The 18921-nt window shown below is 38.3% G+C and overlaps 2 protein-coding genes across 3 annotated transcripts; both read left to right on the forward strand.

The window, feature by feature from the left end:
- Positions 1-1970: 1970 nt before the first annotated feature.
- LOC142622769 (protein WHAT'S THIS FACTOR 9, mitochondrial) lies at positions 1971-17471 on the forward strand. Of its 2 annotated transcripts, XR_012841961.1 has the most exons (3): positions 1971-3933; positions 7464-7531; positions 16862-17471. XR_012841961.1 is itself a non-coding variant. In XM_075796298.1 (2 exons), the coding sequence occupies exon 1, from the start codon at positions 2019-2021 to the stop codon at positions 3900-3902; it is 1884 nt and encodes a 627-aa protein (XP_075652413.1). In that variant the 5' UTR covers positions 1971-2018; the 3' UTR covers positions 3903-3933; positions 16862-17471. The 2 variants fall into 2 exon arrangements, 1 of the variants encoding a protein (XP_075652413.1); XM_075796298.1 differs by lacking the exon at positions 7464-7531.
- LOC142625431 (uncharacterized) lies at positions 11440-12189 on the forward strand. Its single transcript, XM_075799091.1, has one exon. It carries the CDS (start codon positions 11440-11442, stop codon positions 12187-12189), a length of 750 nt encoding a protein of 249 aa, XP_075655206.1.
- Positions 17472-18921: the final 1450 nt, after the last annotated feature.

Below are 18921 nucleotides of genomic sequence, written 5' to 3' on the forward strand. Positions count from 1 at the left end.
TCAAGCGGGCAGGTCGGTTGCTCCAGGTCAGTGGACACCCCTATCCATCACTAAGAGAAATAGATGAGGTCCATCACTCCATTAAGCAAGCTTAGTGTCCGTTTGGCATTAGCTTTTTCCCTCAGTTTTTAGTTTTTAGCTTTTATGTAAAACTTTTTAAAACCTCAATCTTTCTAACGCAATTGCATAGTGCAAGTATATTTTAGCACATTTTCAGAAAAAAGCTAAAATAAGCTAATGCAAAACACATACTTAATATCAAACCCAACAAGAAACTCCCAAGATAGCTTTGATAGTTAATAAGCTATCATCTTTACTCCCTTCCAACAATGTGGGCCTTTGGCCATGGAATCTGAAAGTTTTCGTTTTTTGTTAAGCAATTTGGAGAAGAATGTATGAGACCCATCAAGCATAATACCAAGCTCACCTAAAAACTCTCAAGGTAATTTAGGTACTTATTAAACCGCCATCATTACTCTCTCCTTAGCTGTGTGGGGATATCCATAGGGTGATTGAATTTGAGTTTTCATCCCAAACCAAATAAGTTAAAAATAAGCCACAAGTATTTAACAGTTGATTTCTAAAAATCAGGGACAGTTTCACTTAGTAATATGTAGATCATTACAATGTCAAGGACCACAAAAAGGCAACTTCAAAATTTTAATATTCTCATGCAAAAGCAATAAAATTTCACAAATAAAAAAAACCAAAGTTTTGGTAAAATGGGTCACCAGGATAACTGTTGCTGAACAAAGTACCAACATCTTTTAACTAGTGAGCTAAAAAATTACAGGATCCATAGCTAGTGCCCACTAAAATGCTATCCTTTTTAGCCATAACTGGCCTCCTGGTTGGCCTAAAGAGGGTGATAAATCAGTTCTGCATTTTTCTTACATTTTCATTTTATTGATAACTCGTATTAATAACTCAATCAAAATAAGTACATTAATTTCAAGTTTCAAACTCATATTCGGGGATCAATTAAAATAAATTAAAAAACAACAAACAATCATATGGGTCATAATCACAAATAAAAAATAAATCAAACCATGGCATAACTGTTACAAAAGCAGAAACAATAATTATCAGAGGACTTTATCTCATAAAGAATAAAAATTATCACTTGGTCAGAGTGAGAGTGAGAGGGAAGAGTGAGATTGAGATTGAGAGTGAGATGGGGTGAGTGTTTGAATTTGAGTGATTTGTACAAAACCCTTTAAAAAAAAAACAAAAGCAAGGAACTTAGTGATAGAATCAATTACTTGAGAGTGAAAGAGAGACGGTGAATGACCCAACAAGGCTTGAAAAGATGCTGGGCTTGCAGAGATGGCGGGTCAGAGAGATGGTCAATATAAAGGGAGATTTCGATGAGGAGAGGAGCCAACGACGACAGAGACAGAGAGAGAGAGAGAGGACAGGTCTCGTGCTTGAGTGGGTTTGAGCGTGAGAGTGAGAGACCATGAGGGAGACAGTGTGAGACTGAGTGAGTGTTTAAATTTGAGTGATTTTGAGAGTGAGAGTGAGTGTGATCTGTGGTTTTGAGAGTGAGAGACTGAGTGTGAGAGGTGTTTGAGAGTGTTTTGGTGAGAGTGATCTGTGATTTTTAGTGATTTGGGACATGTGGACGGCCAAACAGAAATCGAGTCCAATAGACTCGAGTTCTTAAAATGACTCCAATGCACTCGAGTTTCATATCTACGTGGACACATTGTCCACCTTAGCTGGTGCCACGATGGGAAAATCGAGTACTCGATTTATAAGCCCAAAATCGAGTTTTTTAGACTCGATTTGTTAGAAACCAAATTAGTTTGAAACGTTGGCTAACTAATAATATTGTTTGGATTTTATAGATATTTAAAAAAAAAAAAAAAATTCCTAAGACCATCAAAGGGTTTAAAAGGGGGCAAAAAAGTAATTAATTCAATTAATACCCCCCATAAACCTCTCAGCCTCTGCTTCTTCTTCTTCAACAACAACAGCAACAGCACTTTCGGCTGCACTGCCCAAATGCAATAACAATGCAGTTCATCTTCCGCCCAAAACCACACTCTCAAATTCAAATTCAAATTCAGTACCAGCAGCAGCGCCGAACCTTGGTGGTGGAAACCACAGCCAAATGGGTCAGAGACCGAGGCCTCGACCACGCTGTGGAGAAGGAGAAGCACTTGAAACCCCTTCTCAACCTCAAGAACTTGCTCATGTCCGAGCCTTCAAAGTCTGCACCCATCTCCATCATCACCCAGCAACGTGACTCCCTCCAAATCCCATTCCGCCCCATTGATTTCATCCGCAAGTACCCTTCCGTTTTCGACGAATTCCTCCCCGGCGGCGTCGGAGTTTTGCCTCACGTCCGCCTCACCGGCGAGGCGTTAAACCTCGACGCCGAACAACACTTGGTTTACCAGAGCGATACTTATAAGAAGCAGACTGCCGACCGCCTTTTGAAGCTCTTGATGATATCAAAAACCAACAAAATCCCACTTAGCATCATTGATTGCTTGAAATGGGACTTGGGTCTTCCTCATAATTACGAAAAAACCATAGTTCCGGAGTTCCCGGACTGTTTTCGAGTCGTGGGTGGCGGAGACAGAGACGAAGAAGATGGTGTTTTGGAGCTGGTTTGTTGGAGTGATGAGCTTGCGGTTTCGGTTATGGAAAAGAAGGGTTCTATTGCATTCCCTATGCAATTCTCGAGAGGTTTTGAGATGGATAAGAAGTTGAAGAAGTGGGAAGATGAGTGGCAGAAGTTGCCTTACATTTCTCCATACGAGGATGCTTCGCATCTTCTGCCAAAGAGTGATGAATCAGATAAGTGGGCGGTGGCGGTTTTGCATGAGCTGCTTCATATTCTTGTGCCAAAGAAGACTGAGAGGGATAATTTGCTGTTGCTTGGAGAGTATTTGGGGCTTCGGTCGAGGTTTAAGAGAGCATTGCTTCAGCATCCGGGTATATTTTATATGTCCACTAAGATTGGAACCTACACTGTGGTTTTGAAGGAGGGTTACAAGAGGGGTTTGCTAGTTGAGGATCATCCATGGATGCAAATGAGGAATCGGTATATTCACCTCATGAACATGGTGAAGGAAGATGGTAAACCGGTTAGTGTGCCTGGTGGAAGTAATGAAAAGGAAAAGCAGACAGTTATTGATGAAAAGGAGAGAGCAGAGGAAGATGAAAGTGGGGAAGAATATGAAGGGGAATTGTCTGATTCATCTGATGCTGAGGTCGAGGATGCTAGTGACGATGAGTGTGATGATGATGAGGGTGAATACAAGAGTCACAGAGGTGTTCGAAAAAATGTTGCAGAGAACAGAGGAAGAAAAGTTAGGAAAATGAATTTAAATGTGAAGGGGCCTTCTAGAAAATCTGAGTATGATGATGATGAAGATGGAAGCAAGAGTCAGAGAGGTGTTCGAAGAAATGTTGCTGATAATAGAGGAAGAAAAGCTAGGCAAATGAATTTGGATGTGAGGGGGGCTTACAGAAAATCTGAGTTCAATGATGATGAAGATGGAAACAGGAGTCAGAGAGGTTTTCGAAAAAATGTTGCAGATAACAGAGGAAGAAAAGGTTGGAAAATGAATTTGGATGCGAGGGGGCCTTCTAGAAGATCTGAGTACAATGATGATGAAGATGGAAACAAGAGTCAGAGAGGTGTTCAAAAAAATTTTGCGGATAATAGAGAAAGAAAAGATTGGAAAATGAATTTGGATGTGAAGGGCCATTCTAGAAAATCTGAAATCGAAAGGGAAGCTGGAAAAAGACCTCGAAAGACGAAGGAAGAAGTCCCATCAAGAACAAAGATGCATGATGGGAATAATGCCTTGGCGAGTTTGCGTGAGAGATCAAGTGTACCTAAACGCAGAGGGAGGTCATTGCCAGACAAGAGGACTTCTACATAGTGATGATTCTGACTGCTTGCTGCAACAACATGTAAGTAGGTTTGCTTCATGTTAACATTCGTCTTTATTTTGATTTTGCAAATTTAGTTTACTTGCTTAGAATGTTTTGATATTGTGATTGAATTAGTTAATTGATTAAATCTATAGTAGAGCTTCTATAAAGATACATACCTACAAACATAGTGGAAATAAAATATGATACAGTCAAATCTAAATATCAAACATAAAGATAAGTAAAAAGCAAGAGCAAAGATCCTATGGAAACCATCAACTTGAAAACCTTTTCTCTTATCTGGTTCCCAACACATCTTATCATCCCCACTCCCCCTTGATTGTGGCACCATAAATAGTATCCATGAAGTTCGACAAAGGCTCTAATTCCCAATCTTGCTTAGCCCTTATAAAATTGACATCCCAATGGAGAAAACCATTGGTCAACTTTAATATATCAGCTACACTATTTTAATTACTTATCAAAAAATAAATAGTAAGCTACACTCTCCTCCTTCTCACGGCTAATTGTAAATAATTTTGGAAAACATCTTGCAATAGAATTCTCCCCACATTACTGATCATGCCAAAACTTCACCTTAGATCCATCCCTATCCTCAACTTGAATGTAACGTGTGAAAGTGGGCCAACCCTGTCTAACATTCTTCCACAAACTTACTCCATAAGGGCCAGGAGTTGGTTTGGAGCACCAAACCACCCCCCCCCCCCCCTCCAATTCATAACTATACTTCACTTCTATCACTTTCCTTCAAAGTGAATCCCTCTCGATTCCAAACCTCCTCAACCACTTTCCTAGCAAAACTTCATTGAAATGCCTCAAAATTCTGATAGCCAATCCACCTGCTGAAAGAGGAGCATAAACCTGATCCCAATTAACCAAATGAAATTTCGACTCATCCCCCAAACCACTCCATAAGAAATTTCATTGAAGCTGTTCAATCTGGTTAGCCACCTTATTAGTAGGAATGGGAAATAAAGAGAGGAAATAGGTCAGCAAATTAGATGGAATACTTTTAATTAAAGTGACTTTACCTCCCTTGGATAAGTAAACCCGTTTCCATCCCGCCGGTCTTCTTTTTACCTTCTCTAATATAGGGTTCCATATCGTCTTCTCTCTAAATTTCCCACCAAAGACTTCGACTACCGTTTACATGGTCCTGCAACACAGTCATTGATTGTCATGACTTGTAATTCACAATTTCCAACAATTTTTTATAATAAGAAAACTGCATATCATACAACAAACAGTCAAATTACATTAGAGGCATCCTCATTTAGTACAGAAAAAAGGAAGCACGGGTCTTCCTCTATCCAAGTTCTGAAATCAGACAGTCCCTTAGTGTGCTGTGCTAGCAAGTGGGCTGCCTTATTGCCTTTCCTTCTGGTGTGTGAGATTGCAGACCCGTGAAAAGTATGCCTCAACAACTCAACTCCTTGAAGGACATTGGAGATACTTGCTGGATAGCTCCCATTGCTAGATAAAGCATTGATAATGATTTGTGAATCACTTTCTAGAATAATATCACTTATGCCCATGTCTCTCGCGAAGATGACAGCTTCCTCCAAAGCTTTTGCCTCAATACCAAGAGCTCCCAACGGTGCTTCAATTTTCTTGCTGAGGGCAGCAACCACCCTTCCCAATTCATCCCTAATTATCATTCCCACATCAGCCTCTTTTTGAGCAGCAAACACAGCGCCATTGACATTTATCTTGTACCATCCTTGTGTTGGTGCCCTCCATTTCACTTCTGCATTGTTTGAGGGAGTAAGCTGCTTGGGATTTGCAGCCTTAAATTCCTCCAACAAATCAGTTTCCCCCTTTACTAAATCTGAGCCTTTTCTTCGAGGTCCTCCGTGCCTTACCTCATTCCTGTTTGACCAGATTTTCCATGCCACCATCATGATCAGCTCAATCCTTTCATCGTCTGAAGAAGAGTCTTGGCAGACCCTCCAAAACACATCAATGAAGTAAGCAGTAACTGTGCACATTAATTTTCCCAAATGGCAGTAGTTCCAAGCTTCCTTAGCTCTTTCACAAAGGCACAGTACACGCCCTGTCGATTCCTGAGCTGATCCACATTCCTGACAAATGTCATTAGGTGCAAGTTGTCTTCTAAATAGGCTGAGTTTTGTGGGGAGGATGTTTTTACAAGCTCTCTACATTAAGTTTTTCACTTTCCCTGGCACCTCAGCTTTCCAAATCCTATTCCACGAAGTTTTCATGTTTGAATTGTTTGAGCTTTCCCCCTTGCTGATGGCATTTCTTTCAAGAGCCAGCTTATACACACTCCTAACTGTGAATTTACTATCAATTGTGTTTGCCCAAATCATGCCATCTCAGGGAGCAAAGGGCTAAGGGGAATGCCCAAGATTGTTTCCGCTTCAAAGCTCAGAAAGGTTCTATTCACTAAGCTCCGGTTCCATGCGCCCCTTTCCTCGTTAATTAATTCACTAACCTTTGCATCCGGGTCAAGGACAGATTGGGGGGAGACCACTCTAAATGTGGCACAATTTCCGACAATTTAAACATTTAGAGTCAAAGTCATTTGAGATCAACATCACAACGTGTGAAGTCTTCTAATAAACCAAAATTCCCTTCGGGAAGAAAGGAGTAGAAAATCAACACCATTGGCTTTTCCCCCATTCCATCGTTTGTGTTAGAACCATTTCAAATGAAAATTTAGAAGTCTGGTCTAGCAAAAAGTCTTCTTGAAAGATTTTGTGTTCTCCATTTTAAAGATCAAAAAAAAAATCATTTTTTCTTTTGTGTGTGTTATTCAATTTAAAATTAGAGTAGTATTTGCAAAATTTTATGGGACCATTCAACTTTTTCTAAAGATAAGAAGTTAAATGTGTTCCACCAGCAAACCAATTATATAAAAGTTTTTAACAACTTAATAAGAACATACTTGCAACAAACTAACAATTACGACATAATTAACCAAGCAACTACCTGGTTCCAGCCAAGAGGGTTAAGGTTTGCATCCGAAAGATCATGAGGTAAGCATGGTATGACATCTGAATAGCGATTTTTGCTCAAATCAACACTGTCAAGAGCCACAGTACATCTTCTCCTTATCTGAGATGGTGTTATTCTATTGGCCTAGAATCACACATGACAAAACTTAGTACTGTAATTGAAAGAAACATTATTAAAAGTTAAAGCAAATAACTATTTGGACAATTACCCCCCATCTTTCTGTCTCTGTGAACAGACAGTCAGACACCCAATATCCAACCTAGTTGTGTAACTAAAGCCTTCACGCCCATCAATAGGAAGTCTGGTTTAATATTCTCTACTTTGTGCCTCTACCTTGCAAATGCAGAAGACAATTATACACAAATATGTTCTTTCCTAGATTACATTTTAAAAAATAAATAAAAGGACCCTCTTCCCAACTTCCAGACTTTCCTTAAACCAATTCTATCACAAGAACGCAGTAACCAGCTGGATATTAAGTCAGCAGCCAAATTTCAGTATGATTTGTGCAATGAATTAATAACATATGTTAAGAGAATTTGATTCAAACTTAACAATCTGTATTGCAGCTAACATGCAGATTTGCCCATGGTTCCTACTTCTTAGCCTCAACATTCATTAGCAATGAAGACATCATGTAAGATTTATCTACCCTCAAGAAATGCAATTTTATTATGTGAAAATCACCACAAGGGCTTTGAATGTACAAGCCAAGACATATTATCATTTAAATACTCCTCCCCAAGCAAATTGGCCTACATTTCTAATATTCATTACCTCCATTTTAAGGGATTAAAAGGATAATACAGCATAAAAACTTATTTCAAATTCACCCCAATCAAAATGTTCTGCACTATACTTGTTGCATCAGCTCCACAACCCTAACAACTAGAGGTAAGATGCAATCACCAATTGGGCCAGCCACCAACTGCTACCTTAGTGCCTTTCACCAGTTCTTCCTTCAAATCTGATCGTTTTACAATAAGTTGAGAAGTCCCTTGCCCATTATTTTCCCTTGGAAATGTGTTTGGAAGGTTAAGGTTCCTCGGTGTGTTTCCTTCTTTGTGTGGACTGCTGTATGGGATAGGATCCTTATAGGTGACAATTTGAGAGGTAGAGGGTTGGATTTTGTTGACTGGTGCATCATGTGCCGATGCAATGGGGAGACGGTGGATCATTTGTTTCTTCATTGTGGCAAGGCTTATCGGTTGTGGAGTTTGGTATTCAGATCTTTTGGGATCTCTTGGGTCTTGCCAAGATGGTTGCGAATACTCTTTTTGGGTGGTGGAATTGGCCTGGAAAGCATTTGTCTAGTATCTGGAATTTATCTCCATTGTGCTTAATGTAATGCCTTTGGAGGGAGCGAAATAGGAGGACTTTTGAGAACATGGATAGCTCGGATGACCAGCTATTGGCTTCTTTTAGTGGCTCTATGTTTGACTGGTCTAGGGCTTGGGGATTCACCTCTAGTGATTCTTTCCCTATGTTCCTTAGCTCGCTCCTGTATAATTAGTATCTTTTTCTTTCTTTTTTCCTTCTTCTCTCTCTTATCCCTTTGTAATTTTCTCTCTGCCCTATGTTTTTTTATGCATAAGGTAGTGTTCTTAAATATATACCATTATTACTTATAAAAAAAAAAAAAAAAGCAGTCTTTCACTGTTTCAAGTGGTTAACAATATAATAAAATTTAAAACCTTTGAAAAGTGGTCTAAATCCCACGAATTTATAAAAAAATAAAAAAATGCAAGCATGAAATCAGAAAAAGAAGTCTGATTTTTGTGTACATACATGGTGAGTGATAATTAGGGGTGGCAAATGGACTTTGACTCATCCCGCTAAAAGAGGAGCATAAACCTGATTCCAATTAACCCAATGAACTTTCGACTCATCCCCCAAACCACTCCATAAGAAATTTCATTGGAGCTGTTCAATCTGGTTAGCCACCTTATTAGTAGGAATGGGAAATAAAGAGAGGAAATAGGTCAGCAAATTAGATAGAATACTTTTAATTAAAGTGACTTTACCTCCCTTGGATAAGTAAATCCATTTCCATCCCGCCAATCTCCTTTTCACCTTCTCTAATATAGGGTTCATATCGTCTTCTCTCTAAATTTGGCAACTAGAAGTATATCTAAATATTTCATTGGGAGCGAACCCTACTTGCAACCTAAAACATCCACCAACATCTCAATATTAGAAGAAAATTATATTTGTCTAAAGGTGGGAGGGTTACCCTTCTATACGTTTTACATTCTTTTGGTCATAAAATACGGTGTAGTGGGAAGGGATAAAAGTCTGTAGGTAGGATATATATGATAAATTTAAGTAACATTTAGTAAATTGGAATATGGCATGTACAATTATTCAGTCTACAGGTATGGGCATAAGAAAGTTGAGCACTTTAATGAAGCTTAGTAGGTGAAATTGTTGTGGCTATGCTGAGAGTAGCAGAGCCATCTTTTGAGACATACTACTGGCGTGGAATATAGGGAAACCTGAGGAAGTGTTCATCTGTAATGGTGAGATGGCCACTTGGTTTATGTTTGTGGAAAGCCATTAGCTGTGGTTGGGAGTTGTTTTTAGGATTTGTTCAGTATGTAGTGGGGGAAAGTAGCTGGAATCATCTTTGGTATGACGTGCAATTCTGTTCTTGGTTTTATTTCTAGTATTATATACTTATGCTGAGGTTCAACTTTACAGACACTCTCCCTCCCTTGTCACCATTAATTTGCTTGACATGATCCTCAAAAAAAAAAAAAAAATTGCTTGACATGTATTTGGATACGAAGAAATCTTTGATGGAGGTACAGAATGCAATAATTCTTAATTTCTGGAGGCCTAATTCTGCATATTACAATTGTTCTGTGTCTTGATAGTGTATAGTGTATGTTCATTAGTCTCCATTTATAGATAATAGAGGCTGTTATAACCAAATTATTTATACTATCCTTTAGTGAGTGTAATCAAGCAGAGCACTGTCTTAAATATGGGGTTATGGAGTGTGGTCCATCTCAGTTCAAGTTAATGGACTTTACTATTTGCATTTTCTTTGGTTACTGGTTTAGTCTTTTGTTTTTGGTTGCTCTGGTTCTTGGTTTTTGGGTTTTAGTTTGACATTAATATAATAAAGAAAGGCCATTGGAGAGTGCCAGTGAAACTTAAATTTTTTTTTTGATAAGTAACAAAGAAATTTTATTTAAAACACACAGCCCAGTACATAGGAAATGTACAAAAAGGCAAAAACATCAAGAAACCAAATTACAAAGATCTAGCAACACAGGAAGGGAAATATAGGAAAAATATGATGAGGACATCAAGATGCGCCAAGATTTTTCTCAAAAAAAAAATAAAATGCACCAAGCTTAGTGGTAATTTATTATGTCAGTTATCTTGATTGAGGATTTGGTGGAGTATGTTTTAATTACTTTCCTTTTATGTACTCTTTGAAAGCCTATTTATTTTGGCCCCAATAAACTTGTAAAGGAACTTGGATGAATAAAATTTTGAATTGGAAAATTTCCAATTGTTGCTTAGGTGCTGACTCCTGAGTTTCTTTACTTGGTGCTGATGCCAGGCAGCCCTAGGTGCTGATTCTAAGGGTTTTATCTTCATTTGATATTGTTCGGCATCATCTTGGTATTAGAGCGTTAGATCCCCTCCACCCACAGTTACCCCCCCCCCCCCCCCCCCACAAAAAAAAAAAAAGATTTCCCAGCCAAACAGTTTCCCCAACAGCCCAAGACAGCCACCGCCATTGTACCACCTTGAATCCACCCATCTCAAGCTATCATTCACAGCCCAGCCACTGCAGGGCCAGCATTTGTTTGAGAAACATCAAGCCCATCAGGATCCAGTCACAAATCAATATAAGCATAAGCCCAGTCCAAACGCCGCAGGTACTGTCCAAATCTGTGATACTTCCAGTGTAGGTAAAACAAAAATATAGTCTGGTGGATTTAAATTTTCCATTTAAATATCATCAGTATAATTACTTGTTAGGCTAAAATTACTGGCAAAACCCTTATCATATAAGCACCTTTGTTTTGAGTTTGACTTTATTGTTGACATATTGACTGCTGGTTTGATAAGTTAGTCATAAGTTATTTCTTGCCCACCCATTGTTCAAAAAAAAAAAGAAAAAACCAATTTTTCTTTGACCACTTTGAACCAAACAAAAAAAAAAAATGAAGAAAAGAAAGAAAGTTCCAGTAAATCCTTCATAAGTAGTTAAGCCTTGTTATGAATTGTGCAGTTTGTCCTAATAACTGGAAATTGGTTTCTTGGTTTACCTTCAATACCTTGAGTATAAGTACTACTTAACTGCAGTTTAGCTTATTGAATTATTGACTGATTTTCCTATTCTAAAGGGTAGCCTTTGTTGAGCATCAAATTTTTGGAAGTTTTGTTTACTTATCTCAGTTGCCTTCACAACTAGAAGTCAGCATTACCTGTGCATGCATTTAATGAACATTAGTCAAGTTCTGTGTCTAGGTTGTCCATAACCCAGAGAACTCAATGAAATCTATGCAAGACATGTCCGCAGATATGAAACAAATGCATGCCCAACTTGATTCAATTGAGTCATCCCAAAGAGTAACCAATAACCATGAGGGAGAAGCATTCCATTCAGAAGGAAATAATGCACAACCCTTTAGGCATGACCATAGGACAGGGCCTGGCCACCATAATCATCGTGACGCTAGGGACCTTAGGGATTATGATGATAGGATGTCCAAAGTGAAAATAGAAGCACCCACCTTTGATGGTAGTCTAGACCCATGGGTTTTCACTGACTGGTTGCGTCAGATGGAACAATTTTTTGACTGGTACTATTGGGCTGAAAATAAGAAGGTTAGGTTTGCAAAAATGAAGCTTACAGGTTGGGCCAACCTTTTTTGGGAGGACCTTGAGTATACCCTCGTACTGAATCAACAACCCCTCATTACTGATTGGCCAGAGATGAAGGTTATTCTCTTAAAGAATTACCTTCCCCCAACTTATAAGAGTTCCCTTCTCAATGAATGGGATTGCCTAAAGCAAGGCACTAGTTCTGTGATGGACCACATAGAACGGTTTAAGGAATACAAGAGGCGTTGTCAAATAGTCGAAGAGGAAGTTATAACACTTAATAGGTTTAAGAAAGGCCTAAATCCTGACCTTATGAAAGAATTAATCATCAGAGGAGTCACCTCCTTAGACCATGCCTATGAACTCACTAGAAATTATGAATTAGCAACCAAATCCCTCTTTGTGCAACGTTCTGAGCCTTGTAGGGCCTATTCTAATCCTCACTAATCAAATAGCAAAGGACTAGCAGTTCCACCGAACTCTAGTATTGTGTCAACTAATGGAAAAGGAAAAGGGATAGCCGTGACCCCCTCACCTTGAATTCTTGGGTGAAATGCTTTGTCAAGGCTTTGGACATGTTGCTGCCAAATTCCCCACTAGGCCCTTGCCATGTTTGAACAAAAGAAGGAAGGTGATGAGGATGACTTAGAAGATGAAGTCTATGAACCCAACCTTACCCTTGATGACATTGATGATATAGAGTGTGAGGGAGACACTCGACTTGGTTGCATTCAAATGATACCACCTCGTAACAAATCCCTTGAGAGTAGTCTTGAGAAGGCAAAGAGTGAGAACTCCATTTCCCATGTCACCTAGCTTGCATATGATAGTCCCATCACTAGAGGCAAAAGTCCATTTGGGTCAAGCCTAGGCAGCCTTTAGGTACACTTCCTTTTTCATACCAAGATATAACACTTGAATCCATAGGATCACATAAGCATCCATAGGTTGGTAGACAATCTCAAGCAAGTAATAATCCAGATAAGACCCAGGCTAATTCAAATTATAAGAAATTTCAAGTTGGGGATTATGTCATGGTTCCAATAAGGCACTGCAAGCCTATAGTACTAGACCATTCAAAGTGTCAAAAGGGGTTGGACGAAACACATATCTTAATAATTTTCCAACTGATTACAAAGGTAGCTCCACCTCTAATACTGAGAATTTGGTTACTTATAAAGGTCCAGCAGTCGATCACTTTCCCCATGACCTTGATAAAGCTCCTTTGACTCATTTAACACCACAAAACATCTTGCCTGATGATGCTATTTTGGATGAGCAAATCATTCCTGATTTGTTGGAAGGGGAGACCAGAATTGGACTATACCTGGATAACTAGAGAAGAGTTGCAGCAACTAGACTTTGATCTCTTCAAGTATTATGCAAAGCTATACTCACCAGGGTCGAGTCTTTCCCACCCCAGGAGAGTTGATAAGGACATCAAGATGCACCAAGATTAGTGCTAATTTAAATTTCAAATTTTGAAATTTCATTTATTTTAGTTATCTTGATTGAGGATTTGGTGGAGTATGTTTTTATGTTTTAATTACTTCCTTTTATGTACTCTTTGAAAGCCTATTTATTTTGGCTCCAATAAACTTGTAAGGGAACTTGGATGAATAAAATTTTGAATTGGAAATTTTCCAATTGTTGCTTAGGTGCTGATTCCTAAGTGTCTTTGCTTGGTGCTGATGCCAAGCAATCCTAGGTGCTGATTCCTAGGGCTTTATCTCAATTTCCCCCCGTTTATTCTTCATTTGATATTGTATGGCATCAAAATATTTTTTCCATCTAAAAATGTCCCCTCAAGACTGTTTATGCATGCATTTTTGGTCTTATACTTTTGGATTAAAATGGTCTTTAAATGCCTCGTTTCTCACTCTAATTCCCAAGAAAAATAATGCTATTAATGTTAAGGATTATCGACCTATTAGTTTGGTTGGGAGTGTGTACAAGCTGTTGTCTAAGGTGTTGGCAAATAGATTGAGGGTTGTGCTTGATAGTCTCATCTCTGAGTCTCAAAATGCTTTTGTTGGCGGGAGACAAATTTTGGATTCAGTGCTTATTGCTAATGAGTGCCTAGACAGCAGAATGAAGAGTCATGTTCCCGGGGTGGTTTGCAAATTGGACATCGAGAAAGCCTATGACCGTGTGAATTGGGATGCTTTGTTTTATCTGTTGGATAGGATGGGTTTTGGGGTGAGATGGAGAGGGTGGATTAAGGCTTGTATAACTACTGTTCGCTTCTCTATTATTGTGAATGGATCTCCGGTGGGCTTTTTTGGAAGCTCTCATGGGTTGAGGCAAGGTGATCCGCTGTCCCCTCTTCTTTTCCTTCTTATCATGGAAATCCTAAGTAGGATGCTAAAGAAAACTGAGGATTGTGGTATGCTTCGTGGCTTTCTAGTGGGGCCTACTAACTCTTTAGGGGTGCGTATTTCACACTTGCTATTTGCGGATGATACCAATTTGTTTTGTGATGCGTCTAGAGATCAGTTGTTGTCCATTAAGTTGGCATTGACTTGCTTCCAAGCATTTACTAGTTTGAAAGTTAATGCAGGGAAGAGTGAGATCGTTTCGGTAGGGGAGGTTGGTAATATAGAGGCGTTGGCTATCATTCTTGGATGTAGGGTGGGTAGTCTGCCTATGAAATACCTGGGTATGCCGTTGGGCACCCCTTACAAAACAACTTCTATGTGGAATCCTATTTTGGAGAGGATGGAGAAGAAACTCTCAGGTTGGAAGTGTCTTTACTTATCAAAGGGGGGTAGACTTACCCTGGTGAAGAGTACTCTTTCTAGCCTTCCTACATACTATCTATCATTATTTGTCCTTCCTGTTGCTGTGGCTGATAGATTGGAGCGTATTCAGAGGAAGTTTTTATGGGGATCTTAAGAGGAGTGTTTTAAATATCCATTGGTGGCTTGGGAGAAGGTGTGTTTACCCATAGATTTGGTGGTTTGGGGATCAGGAAGTTAGTGCATTTTAATAAAGCCTTGTTAGGGAAATGGTTATGGAGGTTTGGGCGGGAAGGCACTCACCTTTGGAGGAGGGTTATTGCATCTAAATATGGTGAGGGTCAAGGGAGGTGGACTACTAAAATATGTAGAAGGGCCCACGGATGTGGTCCGTGGCGTGGTATTCATGATGGGTGTGAGAGTTTCTCCAACCATGTGGCCCTAGTGGTGGGGGATGGCACTCGTATTCTCTTTTGGCATGATAAGTGGGTTGGAGACAACTCGCTTAAAATGCTCTACCCTCAGTTGTATGTGTGTTCTAATGACAAGGAAGCTTGCATTTCTGATGTTTTATGCTATCAAGAGGGTGGTAACGATAGAATATGGAATTTGAGATTTCAGAGGGATTTTCATGAAAGGGAATTAGGGGCTGCCTTCTCTTTCCTTGAGCTCATTCAATCCCGAATCCCTAGGGGTGGCAGGAGTGACTCTTCTCATTGGGGTCTCAAAGGGAATGACAAGTTTGATATCCGGTCCTATTACAATATCATTAGGGGTGCAGCTGCCTTCAACTTTCCGTGGAAGGGTGTTTGGAAAGCTAAGATCCCTAGGAGGGTGGCATTTTTTGTGTGGACAGCGGTTCATGGGCAGATTTTTACATTGGATAATCTTAAGCTTAAGGGGTGCATTTTGGCGAATAGGTGTTGTATGTGCCATCGGAATGAGGAAACTGTGGATCATCTTCTCCTCCACTGTCCGGTTGCTCATTCTCTGTGGGTTTATATGTTTCAAATCTTTGGGACACAATGGGTCATGCCAGGCAATGTGGAAAGCTTAATGTATTGTTGTAGTTTTTGGCTGGGAAAATTTAATTCAAACTTATGGAAATTGGTTCCTGGTTGTTTGATGTGGATTTTCTGGAAGGAAAGAAATCGGCGCTCTTTTGAGGACACCGAGAAATCCTTGGTTTAATTACAAGCTCTATGCCAAAAGACTTTATTTGATTGGTCTAGGTGTTGGGGCTTCTCGGATTTCTCTTCTATCGTCGAGTTTATTTCTTCTCTTAGTTTTACACTTTAAGTTTTTTCTTGTTCTTTGTTATTATTTGTTTGTTTGTTGCTTCTCCTTATGTTCACCATCATGAACACCTTGTATTGGCTCTCTTTTGTTTTCAGTTTGTTTTAATAATATTCTTATTACCTATCAAAAAAAAAAAAAAAAAATTGTGTACCACTACTTAATCATAGGCTGCCCCCCAAAGATAGAAATCATTTCAATGTCCTTGATGCCAAGTAATTCGCTTTTTGTGCAAAATTTCAAGCTAGAAATATACAACAATAAAGCGTTAGTCCCAAATTTTTTGGACTAAATTTTTGTAGTCACTTGTGTTCCACTGTAGTTCACCCTTTTCTCTATCTAAAGAAGGAATGTTATTTTGATCCCTCAATTTGGAATACACGTCTAACAGCACATACCAAAAGAAAACCCAATGAAATATAAAATTATTCACACTCATTTAAAATAATTGGAACCTGGCTACTCCTGGTCTTGGGTGCTCCTTCTGTATTGCTTTTTAGTAATTTTGCTGATTGTAAATATCAGCTTCTAGTGGAGAACTTCATATCTTAGTGATAGGATACCTATATATCTTAAGCTAAGGCTCAAGGACCGAAGAGAAGAAACAGAAGTTTTATGGTTTGCTTTGAATTGTCATGATTACTCTTGAACATGCTATGACCAATTTTTAATTGGAAATGAACTTTAGACTTGTAAATTCTGTGGTGAGGTTGAAATTATGTTGGTTGATTGACTGATCTGCAGGTTTGATCTTTTCTTATTATTAAGATTTGGTTTGAAAAGTAATTTTGAAATTCATTGATTGTTTTTGTTGTGACAATATTGACATGTGCTGATATAAAACAGTTATAGACATTTCTAATTGAGTAAAAGTATTGGCTTGGGTTTTTTTACTATTATTAAGAAACCTTGGTATATCATGTGTAGGTGATTTTATTGCCCAATGTTGACATCTTATAGTATGTACTTGATTTTGTTATAACCAATGTGGTTTAAACATTAATTTACTTTTGAATAAGCGTTAAAAGTAATAATTTAGAAGTTAAACTACTTGCACATAATGGATTTTTATTTTTTATTTTTAGGTTATGGTTGGTGGTGATCACTTAGGTCATTGTTAGGTGTTGGCTTTCTTGGCAAATGTGGACTGATGCATGATGCAGCTTGAAATAGAGGGTGGTCAGATCAGGCAGTTACTGGTATGGTTATCTTGAAGAAGGGGAGCCAGTTCCCATATTTGAATTTCAATTTTGGTGACTTCACCGAAGCAAGCAGATCAGAGGATTATGCTATCTCAGAGAAGCCATCTTTTGGGAAAAGACTTGCTGAAATTCCACAAGTATTGATGGATGCTAGGGCTGTTTTGCATGATCTTAGTGATGAAAAGCATGGCAACTAGGAAGTCAATACAATTATGGAGGGCATCTTGCAGGTTTTGGATTTTTTAAGAAGTTATGAATTTTGTAAATTTTCCTAGAATGGTTGAGATTCTAGCTCGTGAGGCAGCTAGAGCTTCTTATGTTTTTCAGACAATACATTGTTGTAAGAAGTAGAGCTTTTAAATGTGGAGCTTTAGTAGTAGAGCTATTACGGTATAGAGTTTAAACTAAAAATCTATTTAGCATTTTCAGTGTTTAACAAATTACAGTGAATATTGATTTAAAATATTGGATTTTGTAGTGTTTCATAGTAAAAGGTCCAAATTTCATCTTTTGCCATAAGTGCTTGTTTGGTACTGTTGCGTGAAGTAGAGCTTGAACTCTAGAGGTTTAGTAGCATTTAGGATATAGAGTCTTAATTGATAAACTCTTTAATGTTCATAGTGTTTGGAAAATTATAGTGAATAGTGCTTTAAAGTTTTAGATTTATAAAGTATAAACGGTGAATTATGAAGCTTTTTCTATAAAACTCCAAATTTCAGCCTTAGCTGCTTGAAAACTGTTTTGTACTTTAAGGATCTCTTAAAGTATTTTTCAGCACCAAAAAAAAAAAAAAGTAAAGAAATTACCAAATGCTTGGCAGTTTATGCTTTAAAGAACTTTTAAAGTACTTTTCTAGTAATGCTTACACAGACCATCTAGAAATTGTTCTTGTAAAGCTTGTGTTATGCCAGGTGAGGGATGCAAGTATATAATTTAATGCGATGGGGGATGCTTCTCCATAATATTATATGTTGAAAAATGCGTGGAGCTTATTTGTTTTTCTCTTTGGTTTTATGTTGAAAAATTATACAATTATTTCATAAGAAAGAAATTAGTCAAATTACAAAAGTAGATATAAAAAGATGAAGAGAGAACCACATAGGTCGATGCTCTGGAACAACTAGCTTGCATCCAGTAATTTCCTGACCTATAAACAGTTCATATGGATATATGTTTCTGCCCAATCATTTTGCAAACTAACTGGTGGCAGTTTACCTTTGAAATGGTAGGAGTTTTAAAATGTGTTTCCAACACTTCAAAATAAAGAAACTTCTTTGCCTAATTGTTTTTGAAAACTCATCTTAAAAATCATGTCTTAAAAGTTATAAAAAAAAAAACTTCTCCCTGTCATCAACAATGAATACTTTTTCTTAGTGAATAAGTAATAGACTTCCTTTTCGCACCAAGAAAATCCAAACCAAATCAAATTAGGATTTTAAGGTAATATCTAACAAATCTCCACATTGACTCAAATTCCACAAAGAGTCATAAATTGAGATAAACTCTATAACAATTCTCCACCTTGGCTAGAGAGCACCATAGTTCATCAAATTTCTCTTGGCATGAATCGAGCCACCAAATACAAATCCCCAGCTTGATGAGACTTCTCTCAAGCCACAAATGTGTCAAGTGCTAAAACCATATAAGAGCCTAGAAAAAATACAAAGTGCAAATCACCCCAAACTACCTCTAAATGCACCAACAGACACCAAAGCACTTGAAGATGGTGCCAAATCCAAATTAGAGCCTAACAAAATGTATTTAACTTCAAGCAAACTCCAAATCTATTGGAAGATGGTGCCAAAAGTCTGTCTATTAATCCTCTCTCAATCTTTCTTTAACATATTTCTCCACAGTAATCAAATCCACAAACCAATAAGCAAAATCTCCAAAAAGAACAAATCTAAACATCTAGCTAGTGAACCTTGGCTTTGATACTGGTT

Source organism: Castanea sativa, chromosome 1, assembly GCF_040712315.1.
Source record: "Castanea sativa cultivar Marrone di Chiusa Pesio chromosome 1, ASM4071231v1".
Classification (NCBI taxonomy): domain Eukaryota; kingdom Viridiplantae; phylum Streptophyta; class Magnoliopsida; order Fagales; family Fagaceae; genus Castanea; species Castanea sativa.